At 41.1% G+C, this 15,533-nt stretch overlaps 1 protein-coding gene across 2 annotated transcripts in view; it reads right to left on the bottom strand.

Moving 5' to 3' along the window:
* PRKG1 (protein kinase cGMP-dependent 1) overlaps nt 1-15,533 on the bottom strand; it is a 353,715-nt gene that overhangs the window by 136,854 nt on the left and 201,328 nt on the right. For both annotated transcript variants that reach the window (XM_054288351.1, XM_054288352.1), the window contains exon 4: nt 4,227-4,332. In XM_054288351.1, the coding sequence (XP_054144326.1) occupies nt 4,227-4,332 (106 nt within the window). The remainder of the gene's footprint in view (nt 1-4,226; nt 4,333-15,533) is intronic.

Here is a 15,533-nt window from a genome sequence, read left to right as displayed (position 1 = left end):
AATTATTAATTATATTCTGTCCATGGCCAGTGAGTGTCCCAGCATGGCTGATCCAATCCCACCATCCCATGGGGAGATGCTCTGCCCAGGGGAGGAGCCAAGCATTCCTACCTGGATCCAATCTGAGCTTTGGGACCCCACAGCAGCCTTTGCCCCCTGCATTGCCAGAGGAGCAGCTTTCTGCTGCCCTGCATGGCCAGAGGGAGCCCAGGCCCATCTGCAGCAGCCCTGGAGCTGCAGGGGAAAACTCCCCCCTTGTGCAGGATCCCTGCTGCAGCAGAGCCACAGCTGGCACTGCAGGAGGGCTGAGCCCCCATGGGATGGGGCTGGGGCACCCCCCTGACACACAGGGGGCAGGGACTGGTCTGACTCTGTTTATCTTTTTGTACTATTGCATCTGTATTTTTAATTTTCCTAGTAAAGAACTGTTATTCCTACTCCCATATCTTTGCTTAAGAGCCCCTTAATTTCAAAATTATAATGATTGGGAGGGAGGGGGGTTTGCATTTTCCATTTCAAGGGAGGCTCCTTCCTTCCTTAGCAGACACCTGTCTTTCAAACCAAGACACAGGTACCCACAGGGATAAAAAACTAGCTGGCTTTTCCAGCTCCTCCTTAGAGCAGGCAGTACCATGGAATTAAGGCAGCTTTTGATCCCATCAAGGATCATCTGCTGATTTTGGGAAGGGAGGCATGGATTGGTCCCTCAGAAAAATTATATTCCTCAGAAAAAGGATATTCAGCTGCTGCTTGCTCCAGAAGAGTTGCTTTAGATCAGTCAGGGGAGTTATCCCAAATTTTCGTAGTGCACAACTCCCTGGAGCAAGGTAGGATTCAGTGTTCCAGACGACAACTGGGAAGGCACTCCTGGATTTCTCAGCCAGGAAATTGATTTTCCTGGTTTTATGGTTTTCTCCTGGCTTTCAGAACAAAGGATTGACACCTAAGAGTGGCCCTAAGGAGCAGCAGCTGCCCTGTGCCAGTGGGATATTCCTGCTGGGGAAAACTCCAACAAATCCACAATGCCACTAGAGTGATACTCCCAGAGACCCCTGGAAATCCAGCTGCACTTATTTTCAGCAGAATAAATAATATTAAAACAAAATAACTAAATGAATAGCCTCACTTCACCCCCAGAAGTTTAATTTCTGCTGTGCTTTGCTCCCATGTGAAAATCTGTTGTTGGAGAAGTGATAATTCTGTTATTGTGATAATGGCACAATTAGAGAGGGACTTTTTAGATTAATATCAGCAGGAAAAAATCCTCTCTGACCCCACTTACTTTTCTGTGGGCAGCCACCATTCAAACCTTTATGTTTTATTCAATTTATTTCTTAACAAGAGTTTTTGCATTCATGCATTAATACAAAAAAGGAAAAATATTCCCAAATCCCCCAAAAGCAAAGAATAAAGTCAACAATCAACAAGCTCCTTCTATTTAGGATTTATCCTGGTGTTCATTAGAAACATTTTGAAGGAAAGCATCTTTAAAAATGAGCATTTAGTGTAGCAAATGAGATTTTAAAATGAACACTTAATGTAGCAAATAGGATCTAAAAATGAGTATTTCATGTTCCATATGGGATTGAAACTGAGCTTGAGACAGCTAAAGATGCCCAGAGCACAAGTGGAAGACCCAATGGGAAGTAACATTTTTTAAGGACCTTCTTACAGCTGCTCCAAATGGAAGAAATACTTTTCCTAAATTGGAACTGTAATATTTCATAAAATAAACATTTATTTCATTGCCTTAGGCCTTTCTAATGAGCCACAGGTTGTGTTCAAGCAGCACAGCCACGGCGTGAGGAAACACTCCTTGATTTTCTCCTCACATCATTTGCTTTAAAATTAAAGCTGGGCAGGCTCTGCAGGACCTGAATCCAAATTAATCTTGTCAACCTTCTGGAAAATCTCTATTAAAGCTCAGAGCTTCAAAGCTTAATGTGAGCATGGGGCCTGCTCCAGCAGCTCCCACCCCAGAGCTGATCCCACACCCATTCCTAGGTTTGTTGAAAAGCTTTTTAATGCTGGCATGGATGGGTTTTAAACTCCTAAAACACAGTAGCAGGTTCTGTTTCTTCTCCTGAGCTGGGTCGTCGATAATCATCAGCAAAGACACCTGGAAAAAGCTCAGCCATGCTTTTCCAGCTGTGGGACATCCCCAGGGAGCTCCTGGCCCTCACCAGGGAATCCCTCACCTCACCAAGTACTCAAGTTTCATTCTTTTCCCAGGAGTATTTCCATCCCAGTGGAATTCCAGCCTACAATGAGAAGCTGGGATCAGCCAAGGAGTGGCTTGGGCAGGACTCTGCTCCCAGATCAAATCCCACTTGCATTAATTCCCTGTTCTACAGCCACCCTCATCCCAGAGCATCAATCCCATGGGATCACCTTCCTGGTTCCTCTGGAGATCATTGTGCTCACCTCCTGCTCCCAGGGAGCAAGGGCAATAGGAATAGCCTCAGGGGGAGGTTTAGATGGGATTTTGAGGAAAATTCCTCCTCGAAAGGGTGCTCACAGCTGCCCAGTCCCCATCACTGCAGGGATTTAAAGCCATGTGGATGTGGCACTTGGGGACATGGTCACTGTTGGCCTTGGCAGTGCTGGGAGAATGGCTGGACTCAATGGTCATAGAGGGATTTTCCAACTTAAAAGATCCTATGAATCACGTAGATTTTTTTATATGTATATAAATATATATATATATACACACATATATATGTGTATTATATATATATATGTATTATATACATATATATATGTATATATACACATATATATGTGTACATATATAATATATATATACATATATATGTGTATATATATAATATATATATGAAATTATAATACATGATATATAATATACATTTTAAATAATATCTACCTGTATAAACTCATAATTCTATTAATAATTTTACAATCTAATTATAAATTTATATAATTTAATAATTATGGAATTGTAAAAATATAATTATCTAAAATTATGTAATTTAATAATTATGTAATTAAATAATTTTATTAATGATGGCATTATTAACATTTATTATTAATAATATTACTGTTGTTATTATCTCCCTGAGTCCCTTTCTTCTCCAATACTAACTGGGACAAGCCTGGTGTAGTAACAGCTTAGTAATGTCTGAGTAGCACTGGGATGGCTGAAAGCCTCACAGCGGGCTGGGCCTCCCCTTTCCTACAATTCCTGACATTTCCTTCCCTTTGGGATCATTATGGTGACATGAAACACTGTCTATCTGTAAGGAACCATCTGTTCCTTACACTGTAGTATTGGATTTCATGAAATCATGGAATGGTTTGGGTGGGAAGGGACCTTAAAGCCCATCCTGTGCCACCTCTGTAAAATATATGTAAAAATATAGTAATTTGTCATAGAATCATGGGATGGTTTGTACTGGAAAGAACTTGAAATTGTTCAACCCCTGCCATGGGCAGGGATATCTTCCACTGTCCATGGCTGCCCCAAGCCCTTCCCAATATCCCATCTAAATTTCCATTCTGTCACTCTGAAGCCATTCCCTGTGTCCTGTCCCTCCATCCCTTGTCCCCAGTCCCTCTCCAGCTCTCCTGGAAGGGCTCTGAGCTTTCCCTGGAACCTTCTCCTCTCCATGTAAGCACCCCCAGCTCTCCAAATAACCAGGATTATTCATTATTGATCCTATCCAGCTTAAATCTCTGAAGGAACCTTTGGGAAAATCAAATTGAATGAGCGAAAATTTTGTTTTCCTGTCTTTATGTTTATGTTACTCATCTAACCTGCATTTTACAGCAACCTAAAGCTCTGCTTTCCTAAAAGCTCCCATTTTACTTCCAGAAGCACAAGAACACACCCCCAATGGATCTGAACCAGTTTAAACTTCAGATTTTTCCCTTGAAAGGGTGTTTTTTTTGTAAAAATGTGTCTTTTCTGACACACTTTGAATGACTCATTTGAGAGCTTGTCTCTCACCCCTCAGCTCTGGGACTCTTTGCCAATGAATAACACTCAACAGGAATGAAACTCCCCCACAGCAAAGCTCCCCCTCCTCTCAGGAGTATGGGCAAACAGCAAATAAAAATCATCAGAATCATAATAGTAATAATTATTAAAACTGAAAGAGATGAGAAGGAAACAAAGCAAATACTTCACTCACAAGGAAAAAAATAAAAAAAGGCAAGAGAGGACGGCAATTTCATGGGATTTTTGGATAAATAAACAAGTGCCATACCTTTTCAAAAATTCCATATACTCAGTATGCTTGATGAGGCCAGTCCTCATCATTATTGTTTGAAAACATTGCCGATCAATAGCCCAAAGTTTCACATTTACGAGAGCTGGAAAAAAACAAGACAAGGGGAAAACGTGATTAGCAAAAAAATGTCCAAATTCCTGTTGTGAACTGCAGAGGAAAGCGATGTCATTGGGAATGGGGAGCACTGCACACCAGGAAATTCGGGTGCTGGACATGAAACATGCACTGAGAGGATTGGGAAGGTCCTGCTGGATGCAGGGTTTTGGGAAGAGGGCCTGGAAGCAGCTGTGAGAGGAGAAGAAATCGATGAAGGCCAAAGGTGAGCAAGGATTTGGGGTCAGTTCATCACAACCTGAGTGATTTTGGGACACCTTTAGTGCATTATCCAGCAAGATACATTGAGGTTTCGTCCTGCTCCCAAGGAAATTTCCAGACCCAGGCCCTGATTATGAACCAGCCTGATAATGAAACACCTCCCAGCTGGGGAGGTTTTGAGCCATTCTTTTCCAATTTTACTTTTCGGATCCCTGCTGAATTCCAAGATTTCTGAGTCACTCACCAAACACCACATCCTATTCTTCCAAAGGCAAAATTCCATGGTTAAAAAAAAGGGAAAACCAGTGCACAGAGAGCAGAACCCCAAAAGGCCCAGTTTTCTTTTCAGCTGTGGCTTAGAATTTGCATTAGCCATAAATGCCTGAGTATATACAGTTTATAATAGGGCTTCTCCTTAGAGAAACAATTTTATTAAAACTATTCCCAAGACCTCTACACTTGTATTAATTTCTTTTTATTTTTTCAGACAGTGAATGCAATAAATTCCATCCCCATGCCCCCATTTAACTGCAGGAAACAGCATGAAGAAGAGAGACGTTCAGCAAAATATTTACAAATACTCTCACTGATAAAATCCATGAAATGAATGGGCTTTGATTTGCTGCTCCTTCAGCTCCCAAACCTCCTCCTTAACGAGTTTTTATCCCTAACTGCATTTGCAAGATAGAAAAACCTTCAAAGTGCAAACTCAAAGATTTCTTCTTGACTTGCACGGCAGAACAGCCCTTAAAGCTTCTTCTGGTTTTCCACACAGAAACTTCTTTTGGAGAAGAATTTTTAGTTTTAAAATCAAAGCAACACCTGCAGGGCTGGGCACTGCAAAGCTCCCTGGGCAGCCCCTGCCAAGGCCTGAGCACCCTTTCCCTGCAGAAATTGCTGCTGCTGTCCCAGCTGAGCCTCCCCTGGCCCAGCCTGAGGCCCTTTCCCCTTGCCCTGTCCGTGTTCCCTGGCAGCACAGCCCGACCCCCCCTGTCAGGAATTGTGGAGAAGTGCTACTCTCTCTTTTTACAGCCATAACACATTATCATATCCTATATATTTTAATAAAATCCTATATATTTAGGATATTCTACATATGGGATATGTATGTTATATATATTTATTTACATATATTTATATAAAATATATAAAAAGTATATCTATATTATATATCATATATATTAATTATAATATATATGCATATAGGATATGTATGTTATATATAAAAATTATATATTATGTATAAATTATAATTATTAATTTAATATCATTAATATAACAATATTATATTAATATAAGTAATGGATAATATAATTTATAATATTAAGTCATTAATATATGATATATTTTATCTATAATATGTATGTACATATACATATTATATATAAAAATATGTAATGTATATATAATATATAATAAAATATATTATATAATAATATATATAATAATAAATATAATAATAAAAAATAATGAAAAATTTATAATGTATAAAAATAAATTAAAATATATAATGTGTTAATAAATAATATATAATAATATAATATGATATATAAATAATATATTATATGTAAATAAAATATATAATGTGTATATATAACGTATGTGTATAATGTATATATATTATGTGTATATATATATATATGTATATGTACATGTACACACACAACCTCTATGTTATATCCTACATATTTTAATAAATTCACACACTAGCCCCTCACAAGGTCCATGCAGCCCAGGAAGTTGCTGAAGTGCAGACAATGCACTTGTGTATTAATTAAACCATATATATTTATAATATTATATAATATATAATATTTATATATTATATAATGATTAATATAATATAATTAATATAATAATGTATAATATTGATACACCATAATATAATATAATTAATATTATTAAATTATGAATATATTATATAAATTATATACAAATAATATGTATTATATATTTTTATCTATAATATGTGTGTGTATATATATATGTATATGTACACACACAACCTCTGTTATATCCTCCATATTTTAATAAATTCACATACCAGCCCCCCACAAGGTCCATGCAGCCCAGGAAGTTGCTGAAGTGCAGACAATGCACTTGTGTATTAATTAAACCACTAATCACACCTTATATTCTCATTTCTCTTTTCTTAATGACAAACAGCTGCTTTTCTAAAGGCTAATCAGGGTAGAGATTTAAATGTCAGCAGGACCCTTATAATCAGCATGAGCAGCATCTCCTGTTGTGCTGGAACCCCCTGTCAGGGCTGAAGAAACAGAAGGAATTATGTGGTATTTGATGCCTTTAAAGATTTCAAAGTTATCTGTTTAGGAGTGCCCTAAAATGAAAAATATATCTGTGGGATGTGTCCCACAAATTCAACATCCACTGGGAATTAGAACAGACACAGACAGAGATTTCCTTGCCCATCCCTCTCCACAGAGCCTGTGCTGGATGCTGGAGGTAAAATATAAAATACCCCATTCCCTGACTGCAGGAGGCACAGCCAGAAAGGAAAATGAGAAACAAAATGATGGAAGAAGATGTGTCTGCAACAGGAGTTTCCCTTCTCAATAATCTGAAACATCATCCTGCAATCTGAGCTGTGATGCTACAATTAAAGTTTATTGCCTCTTTTACAATTTTTTTTCCCAGCAAAATGCTATGGCTGGGGCTCTGATCTTTGGATAAACAACAAAATCACTGCTCATCCTAAAATCCCCAGAAGTTTTGGGCAGGGATGCCCAAACCTGTGATTTCTATGGGGATGCAGTTGTAGGAGCTCTCCAGGTGAAGGGATTGGGCACTGCAGAATATTTGAATTGCACATTGAAGCAAAAAATTGATGGGAATTTCTTCATTTGGCTTCATTTCTTCTCATGGACCCAGTGGCTGAAGATCATCAGCTCCTTTTTCCCTTTTTCCTCACATGCAAAGGCAGTGAAATGAAGGGGAGAATGCAAAGTTTTAAGTTAAAGATTTACAGAAGAGCAAGAGATTGATGGTATTTTCTGATTTCTGACAGATTTCTGCTGTGGTTCTAGGGCTGAAGAAAAAGGAAATGCTGCTGGAGAAACAGGGAAGAGCTGAGGCAAAAGTGTCAGGATTTACTGGGTCAGAACTGGATGGGGGTGGAGATGTTTTCATTAAAGTTTAAATTGAAATGCTTGTAATGGTTGAGCCCTAATTTGTGATTGAAGCTGACTGAAATTATCTAAATCAATGATTTCAGTAAATGAATCAAACCCCTCTCTCCATCAACACGTCTGATTAAAGCAAATTTAAAAACTCAATAACCAATTTCAAACTTCTTTTCCAAAAAGAGCTATTTCCACACTTTTCATCCTATTTATTTACCTGGGAACATATGAAAATATATCTCAATTGAAAGGGGGGAACAGAGGGAGGAAGAGTTCAGCCCAAAATCTGGGATATGTCCCAGCTGGTTCATCCATGTTCAAAGCTTTCCCTTCCCCAGGCTGAACAGCCCTGAATCTCTAAATAACAGGGATTATTCATTATTGAACCTCTCCAGGCCTTAATTCTCTTTATTTTCAACACTTCCATCACACCCCCAGCCTGCCAAAGGACAAAATTTGGGCTGGTTTGCTTCATTTCTTCTCGTGGACCCAGTGGCTGAAGATCATCAGCTCCTTTTTCCCTTCTTCACATGCAAAGGCAGTGAAATGAGGGGGAAATGCAAAGTTTTAAGTTAAAGATTTACAGAAGAGCAACAGATTGATGGGAATTATGATTTATGACAGATTGCTGCTGTGGTTCAAGGGCTGAAGACAAAGGAAATGTTGCTGGAGAAACTGAGGCAAAAGTGTCAGGATTTCCTGGGTGAGAACTGGATGGGGGTGGAGATGTTTTCATTAAAGTTTAAATTAAAATGCTTGCCAGGGTTAAGCCCTAATTTGTGATTGAAGCTGACTGAAATTATCTAAATCAATGATTTCAGCAAATGAATCAAACCCCTCTCTCCATCAACACGCCTGATTAAAGCAAATTTAAAAACTCAATAACCAATTTTGAACTTCTTTTCCAAAAAGAGCTATTTCCACACTTTTCATCCTATTTATTTACATGGGAACCCATGAAATTACATCTCAATTGTAAGGGGTGAACAAAGGGAGGCAGAGTCCAGCCCAAAATCTGGGATATGTCCCAGCTGGTTCATCCATGTCCAGAGCCTTTCCTTCTCCAGGCTGAACAGCCCTAAATCTCTAAATAACAGGGATTATTCATTATTGAAGCTCTCCAGGCCTTAATTCTCTTTATTTTCAACACTTCCATCACACCCCCAGCCTGCCAAAGGACAAAATTTGGGCTGGTTTGCTGCATTTCTTCTCATGGACCCAGTGGCTGAAAATCATCAGCTCCTTTTTCCCTTCTTCACATGCAAAGGCAGTGAAATAAGGGGGGAAATGCAAAGTTTTAAGTTAAATATTTACAGAAGAGCAACCTAAATACTGTTGATGTTATTTAATCTGGTATATTTTATGTTAGGTGGGGAAGTCCTGAATATTAAAAAATCCTTGAAATCAGAGAAGCCAGCAGGGGCATTATTTCCCAAATGAAATGCAATATTCACAAGGCCCTGCATTCTTTAAGCATCTTCCCAAGGTTTTTATGTGCTCATTGAAGCCTTCCCAAGTTTTTTCAAGGATCATCAGGTGAATCATCCCCAGCCCAAGTGCTGCTGGCAGCATTACCAGACCTGAAAATTATTATTCCTTTGCACCCCAAGCTGGAATTCATCAGCTCACTTTGGCTTTTGGGCTATTTTATCCCAAAAATTGTTTGTTTATCTGCCCTCAGGCAAAGGAACTGCCACAACTTTGTGTCCTCAGGGCTTTTTTTGGCATACAGAACAAATTTCCACTCCTATTTAACCCTCCTCTCACCTGGGCTGGGTTTTGCAGGGAATATTGTAGAAATTAGGAAAACACAGCCATTTCCAGCTGTTTCTGGTGCCTCCTGTTTCAGGTATGAAATTATTATAAAAGCACATTTAACTGAACAGGAGGAATGGAATTGATTTATCCCACCAAACACTGGGAATGATGAGGGGGGCTCCAGAATACAGCATGGAGTGATGGAGAGGATGCATTCAAAGGCTGGAGCAGGAATAAATTCCTTTATTCCCACATGTTTCTGTCCCAAATTTCTAACAGCACTGGCACAAGGATGGCTCCATCCTGACATCCCATTTTCCAGGAGTTCCTTTCCCATTATTCCCCCAGAAGGTTCTGGCAGTAGGGAAGGAGTCATTTAAATTAGGCTGAGGATAAATGTAAAATATAAAATAAAACCTCCCACTGCCAGGGGGTGGGGTTAGATGGGATTTTGGGAATGAATTGCTCCCTGGAATGGATTTCCCAGAGAAGCTGTGGCTGCCCCTGGATCCCTGGAAGTGTCCAAGGTCCCATGCCTGGAGTGTTTGGACTGCTGTTCAATCCCTGGTCTCAGAGGTGCCAAATGATAAATGCAGGTTTTGTCAGGAGGAAAGGAAGTAGGAAGGATGTGGGAGCTCTGCTTTCCCTCCAGTCATCTCCAGGAAGCCCAAAAATTCCAAGGAAGTGTGTAAGGTTTGCTTAGGAACAACACCTGCCTGGAGAAGATCAGACAAGACCAAGGAAAGAAGCAGAGAGGGAAATTATTATTACCAAACTCTGCTCTTGAACAAAACCACCTGGAGTATTACATGTAAATTAAATAGAGCATTAAAAACACAGAGCTTTCACTCCAGTCAGCTCCAGGAAACCCAAAATTCCAAGGAAATATGTAAGGTTTGCTTAGGAACAACACCTGCCTGGAGAAGATCAGACAAGACCAAGGAAAGAAGTGGAGAGGGAAATTGTAATTACCAAACTCTGCTCTTGAACAAAACCACCTGGAGTATTACATATAAATTTAAATTAAATAGAGTATTAAAAACATGGAGCTTTCATCCAGTCAGCTCCAGGAAATGCAAAATTCCAAGGAAGTGTGTAAGGTTTGCTTAGGAACAACACTTGCCTGGAGAAGATCAGAGAAGATCAAGGAAAGAAGCAGAGAGAGAAATTGTTATTACCAAAACCACCTGGAGTATTACAAATAAATATAAATTAAATAGATTATTTAAAAAAAATAGAGCTTTCACTCCAGTTAGCTCCAGGAAGGCCAAAATTCCAAGGAAAATTCCAAGGAAATGTGTAAGGTTTGCTTAGGAACAACACCTGACTGGAGAAGATCAGAGAAGACCAAGGAAAGAAGCAGAGAGGGAAATTGTTATTACCAAACTCTGCTCTTGAACAAAACCACCAGGAGTATTACATGTAAATTAAACAGAGTATTAAAAACACAGAGCTTTCACTCCAGCCAGCTCCAAGAAGCCCAAAAATTCCAAGAAAATGTGTAAGATTTGCTTAGGAACAACACCTGCCTGGAGAAGATCAGACAAGACCAAGAAAAGAAGCAGAGAGGGAAATTGTTATTACCAAACTCTGCTCTTGAATAAAACCACCTGGAGTATTAAATATAAATTAAATAGAGTATTAAAAAGGCACCTGAAACTATTGAATTTAACAGTATTAAAGAGATCTGAAAACATCTATCAGCCACAATCAACTGGAGCAAGTGCTGTGGAGGATCCTTGGATTTCTCTTGGAGTAATCCAACCTCCTGTCCCAACATGCCACAGAAAACTCCCATGAATTATTCAGGAATAACCTCACCCTGGGTGATTTGATCAGCTGAAGGCCCCTGATGTTTCCCTGGTGTTTGTTTTTCTCTAGCACCATTCCCAATCTTTGCTGTGTCCCTGAAATCTCTCCATCCTCTCCGGCAGCCTCCAAACTCCTTAATGAGAAGTGCTGGCAGGGATTAATTAAGGAAGTGTTCAATTACATCAGGTATTTTTCCTTGGAATTTCAAACCACTTGTACTACAACCCCTGCTAATTACCCATCCTGATTTGCTCTTTTCAAGCTGTTATTTTACATAACCTTTCCCTGTCACCTCTTATTCCTCCCAGCTCTGCTCCTCTCACATTCTTACAACATAGAGGTTTGCCCAGGTTTTTAATTAACCCTTGTACTAGCTCCCAAACTACTTCAGAAATCTTCTTCGGTCCTGCACACTGAAAGCTGAAATAATTCAGGAAGAACAAGCTGGAGGCCACAAGAAACACTCCCAAATCCTATTTGGAGTGTGATGGAGAGTGATGTGTGTGTGAGGGGAGATTAATGGAAAGCCAAAAAGGATCTCAGGCAGGTCAGAAGTATCAAATTAAAGAACTCATTTAGTTCACTGACTGTGAGAATGGGGTGAGGGAAAATGTCTCCAGTTATTTGGGGAAGGAAAAGGGGAAAACAACACAAATCTCTCCTGGAAGGGGGAGATTCAGCCGGGGACAAATTGGCTCACTGACATGCCAGGAAAGGGCAATGGGGAAATCAATAAATTCACATTTAAAACAGATCACAAGTCAGTTCTAGCTCCTTGCCTACAGGAGCTCCAATCCCAAGGAAAATTCATATTCCCAATTAAAGAAAGGATCTTAACACAGCCCTGGGTTGGAAGGGAAGGTGTTGATGAATGGAGAAGTTGATGTGAGGGACCATTAAAAAAGGGAACAGGAAAAACAGCACTAAAGGGACAACTAAAAAGTGCAGTTGGTTTTCCCTCCATAACCCTTGGGCTTTGGATGGGACAAAATTAAAATGTGCTCTGAAGTGATGGCCCCTAAAATGCTAAAATAGCCAAACTGCAGCTGTCTGGGCGTAAAACAATGTGAAAGTTCTCTTTTTACAGAATGTTAGGAGCAGAATGATTCTGCTGAGCAACAGGACACACAGAGAAATGAAGGAGTTTTGGACTAAATAACATAAAATAAAGCAGTGGAATGAATTATTCTGGGATTGTAAGACTGGTGAAGCTGAACCCCACAATCCCCTCCACAGAAATAACAGGAAGAAAATGGAAATAATCACAACACTGAGATACTTGTAACATCCCAGGGACAATTTCTTGTCCCTTGTCCAAGAGGCTCCAGGGCTGGGGCTCCCTTTCTCCAGCTGGGATTTGGTTTTACCAGGAAAAATACATTGAGGAAAACGGATGGAGGGAAAAACCACACATCCTTCAGGGAAAAACCACACACCCTTCTGAGGCTGCAGGGAAAATAATCTCACAGGAAAGCCATGGCATGTTCCTGACCTTCTATTTTCTCTCCAACCCTGAAATGTTGTTGTATAAATCAGATCTTCTCTAAATTTAAATCAAAACTCACTCAAGTTTCTAAGATCTACTCACATAAACCAGATTTAGATGAGATATGAGGGAGAAATCCTTCCCTGGCAGGGTGGGCAGGCCCTGGCACAGGGTGCCCAGAGCAGCTCTGGCTGCCCCTGGATCCCTGGCAGTGCCCAAGGTTGGACATTTGGAGCAGCCTGGGACAGTGGAAGGTGTCCCTGCCCAGGTCAGGTGGAACAGGATGGGATTTGAGCTCCCAACCCAAACCAGTCTGGAATAAACTTTCACCCAGCACAATTTCAGCAGCAGGAATGAGGATTTTGTCTCCTTGCCCCACACTCAGCTGCAAATTTCCTGCAAAAGGTTGACCGTATCAACCTGCAATTGAACATCAAACAGAATTAATCCATTGCTCCCATCTGCAAACAAAGCGAAACTTCCAGCTTTGAGGTGCAATCCCAATATTTTGAGGAACACAGAGTAGTTAAAGTGGGGCTTGGCAGCACACTGGTGTCGCAGACATCTTTTATGAAAAATCCTTTCCTTAGGATTTTTTCCTCTTGAGAAGCTGAGAGGCCACAGGAATAAAATGTAAACAATGATTATCTGCTGCTGTGGAATGCAACAGGTGGATCTGTGATTGGCCCATGTTGGATGTTTTAATTAATGGCCAATCACAGTCAGCTGGCTCGGACAGACAGTCCTAGCCACAAGCCTTTGTTATCATTCTTTGCTATTCTATTCTTAGCCAGCCTTCTGATGAAATGCTTTCTTCTATTGTTTTAGTATAGTTTTAATGTAATATATATCATAAAATAATAAATCAAGCCTTCTGAAACATGGAGTCAGATCCTCATCTCTTCCCCAACCCAAGAACCCCTGTGAACACCGTCACACACTGGGAACATGAAGCAGCTCAAAACCCCAACAACACAAAATCTTCTCTTGGTGTGATTAAAAAGAGCTACTTAGCTAAATGAACTTTGCAGTAATTCCGTGTGTTTCAATGTTTTATTTCCCAAGAGCAGCATTTCCTACACAATGATTAAATAACCCCTGCTCAGATTTTTCTCTCCTGAGCATTCCCCGTTTTCCACACTGGATAGAAACCTGTCCCATCCTGTAAAATCCCTGGGTTGTTATACCTGGCTTGTAAAGGTCTGTCCTGAAGGTTTTGCTGTGCTTAAATAGCACAAAGGGGGCTGCATTAATCCACTGCCCAGGGTTTGTGTGTGCCCTGGGGAAAAACTGGCGTTTTAGGGACATCCTCTATCAAACAAATCCCAAACCCAAGGAGATCTAGGATAACAGGATCATCACAGATTTCCACACTGGTTTGGGTTGGAAGGATCTTAAATCCCATCCAGCCCCATGGCAGGGACATCTTCCACTATCCCAAGCTGCTCCAAGCCCTGCCCAACCTGGCCTTGGACACTTCCAGCTTAGAGATCTTTCCCAACCTGATGGAGTCTCCAATTCTAATTCAATCCTGCTCCTGTGCAGCCTCCATATCGTGTCAGGTTTGACATCCAGTTGTGTTTTAGCCCATTTGCTTTTTATTCCCAACTCTGCACCTATCTCTTCCTGAAATGAGCTGATCCCTGGGATTTTCCTTGCTCCTGGCACTTGGAGAGCTGTGGACCACCACAACCTGCACAAAGAGCAGCAGAAGGTTCTGAGGAGCAGGGAAAGGGAAAAAAAAGGCAATTCTGAAATACCACAGGAGGGAATTGTTGTGACATCCCAGGGTGGCACTCCTGTCACTTCAGAGCTTTTATGGGGTGTCTACTCCAGAAGTCAACATGGGGAAGCTTTGTAGGGTGGCAGGAGCAGGTCTGTATCCAGCAGCACTTGGATCACACGTGGTGGGAGCTCTGGGAGATGTTTCTCCACCAAAACCAAACCAGGGTGGCAAAACCCTTCCTGTGGCAAAGCAACACACGGAGAGTGGGGGACAAGGAGAGCGCTCCCATCAACACCTGTCTGCTGCTCCAACCCCAATTGGGAAGCAGATGGAATCCTAAAACCATAGGGTCAAACATCACTAAGGCTGGAGAAGACTTCAAGAACCAACCAAGAACCCAGATCGACCACAAAACCACTAAATAGAGCCACTGGCAGTGCAAAAGGCACACAGCTTGCTGGAATCCAGCTGAAATCCAGCTGTTTATGGGCAAAAAGAGCAAATAAAAAAGACAAATATCAGGAATTTCTCTGCAGAGGGAATGGGGAATATAAAGAAATGAGGGCAACTTTTGTTGCAGGGGGTTTCAGCCATGCACAACTCCCAGGGCTGGGAAAACAGCCCCAAGGTGCACAGAAAGAGCTGGAAATTCCTCTTTTTGCCTGCTTTGTTTCCTCTAGGAGATGAATTTCCCCCACATGCCAGGGTGGGGTCACTCCCTGTGCCACAGCAGTGACAGGGAGGTTCCCACCTTTATTTCCACACCACATCCAAAAGCCCCATCAGAGCTCCAGGAGCACTTGGACAACGCTCCCAGACACAGAGTGGGATTGTTGGGGTGTCTGGGCAGGGCCAGGAGCTGGGCTGGATGATCCCTGTGGGATTCTCACTCAGACATGCAGATCCCGCCTGGAAGAGGCATCCCTAATTCTTCCCTCAGAGGTCACACATCAACTTTGGGAAAAACCCTGAGCCTCCAAAGGTTGCTCCTCAAACCACCCCATGAGCAGTGCAGGTGAGGCTGGATTTCCCTGGCTGGCAGA

The sequence above is a fragment of the Melozone crissalis genome, unplaced genomic scaffold, assembly GCF_028551555.1.
Source record: "Melozone crissalis strain CALT ecotype California unplaced genomic scaffold, PUWL_Pcris_2 ptg000062l_1, whole genome shotgun sequence".
NCBI classification, from domain to species: Eukaryota; Metazoa; Chordata; class Aves; order Passeriformes; family Passerellidae; genus Melozone; species Melozone crissalis.
Note: the sequence above shows the minus strand (reverse complement) of the source record. Positions and strands in the feature narration are given on the sequence as shown.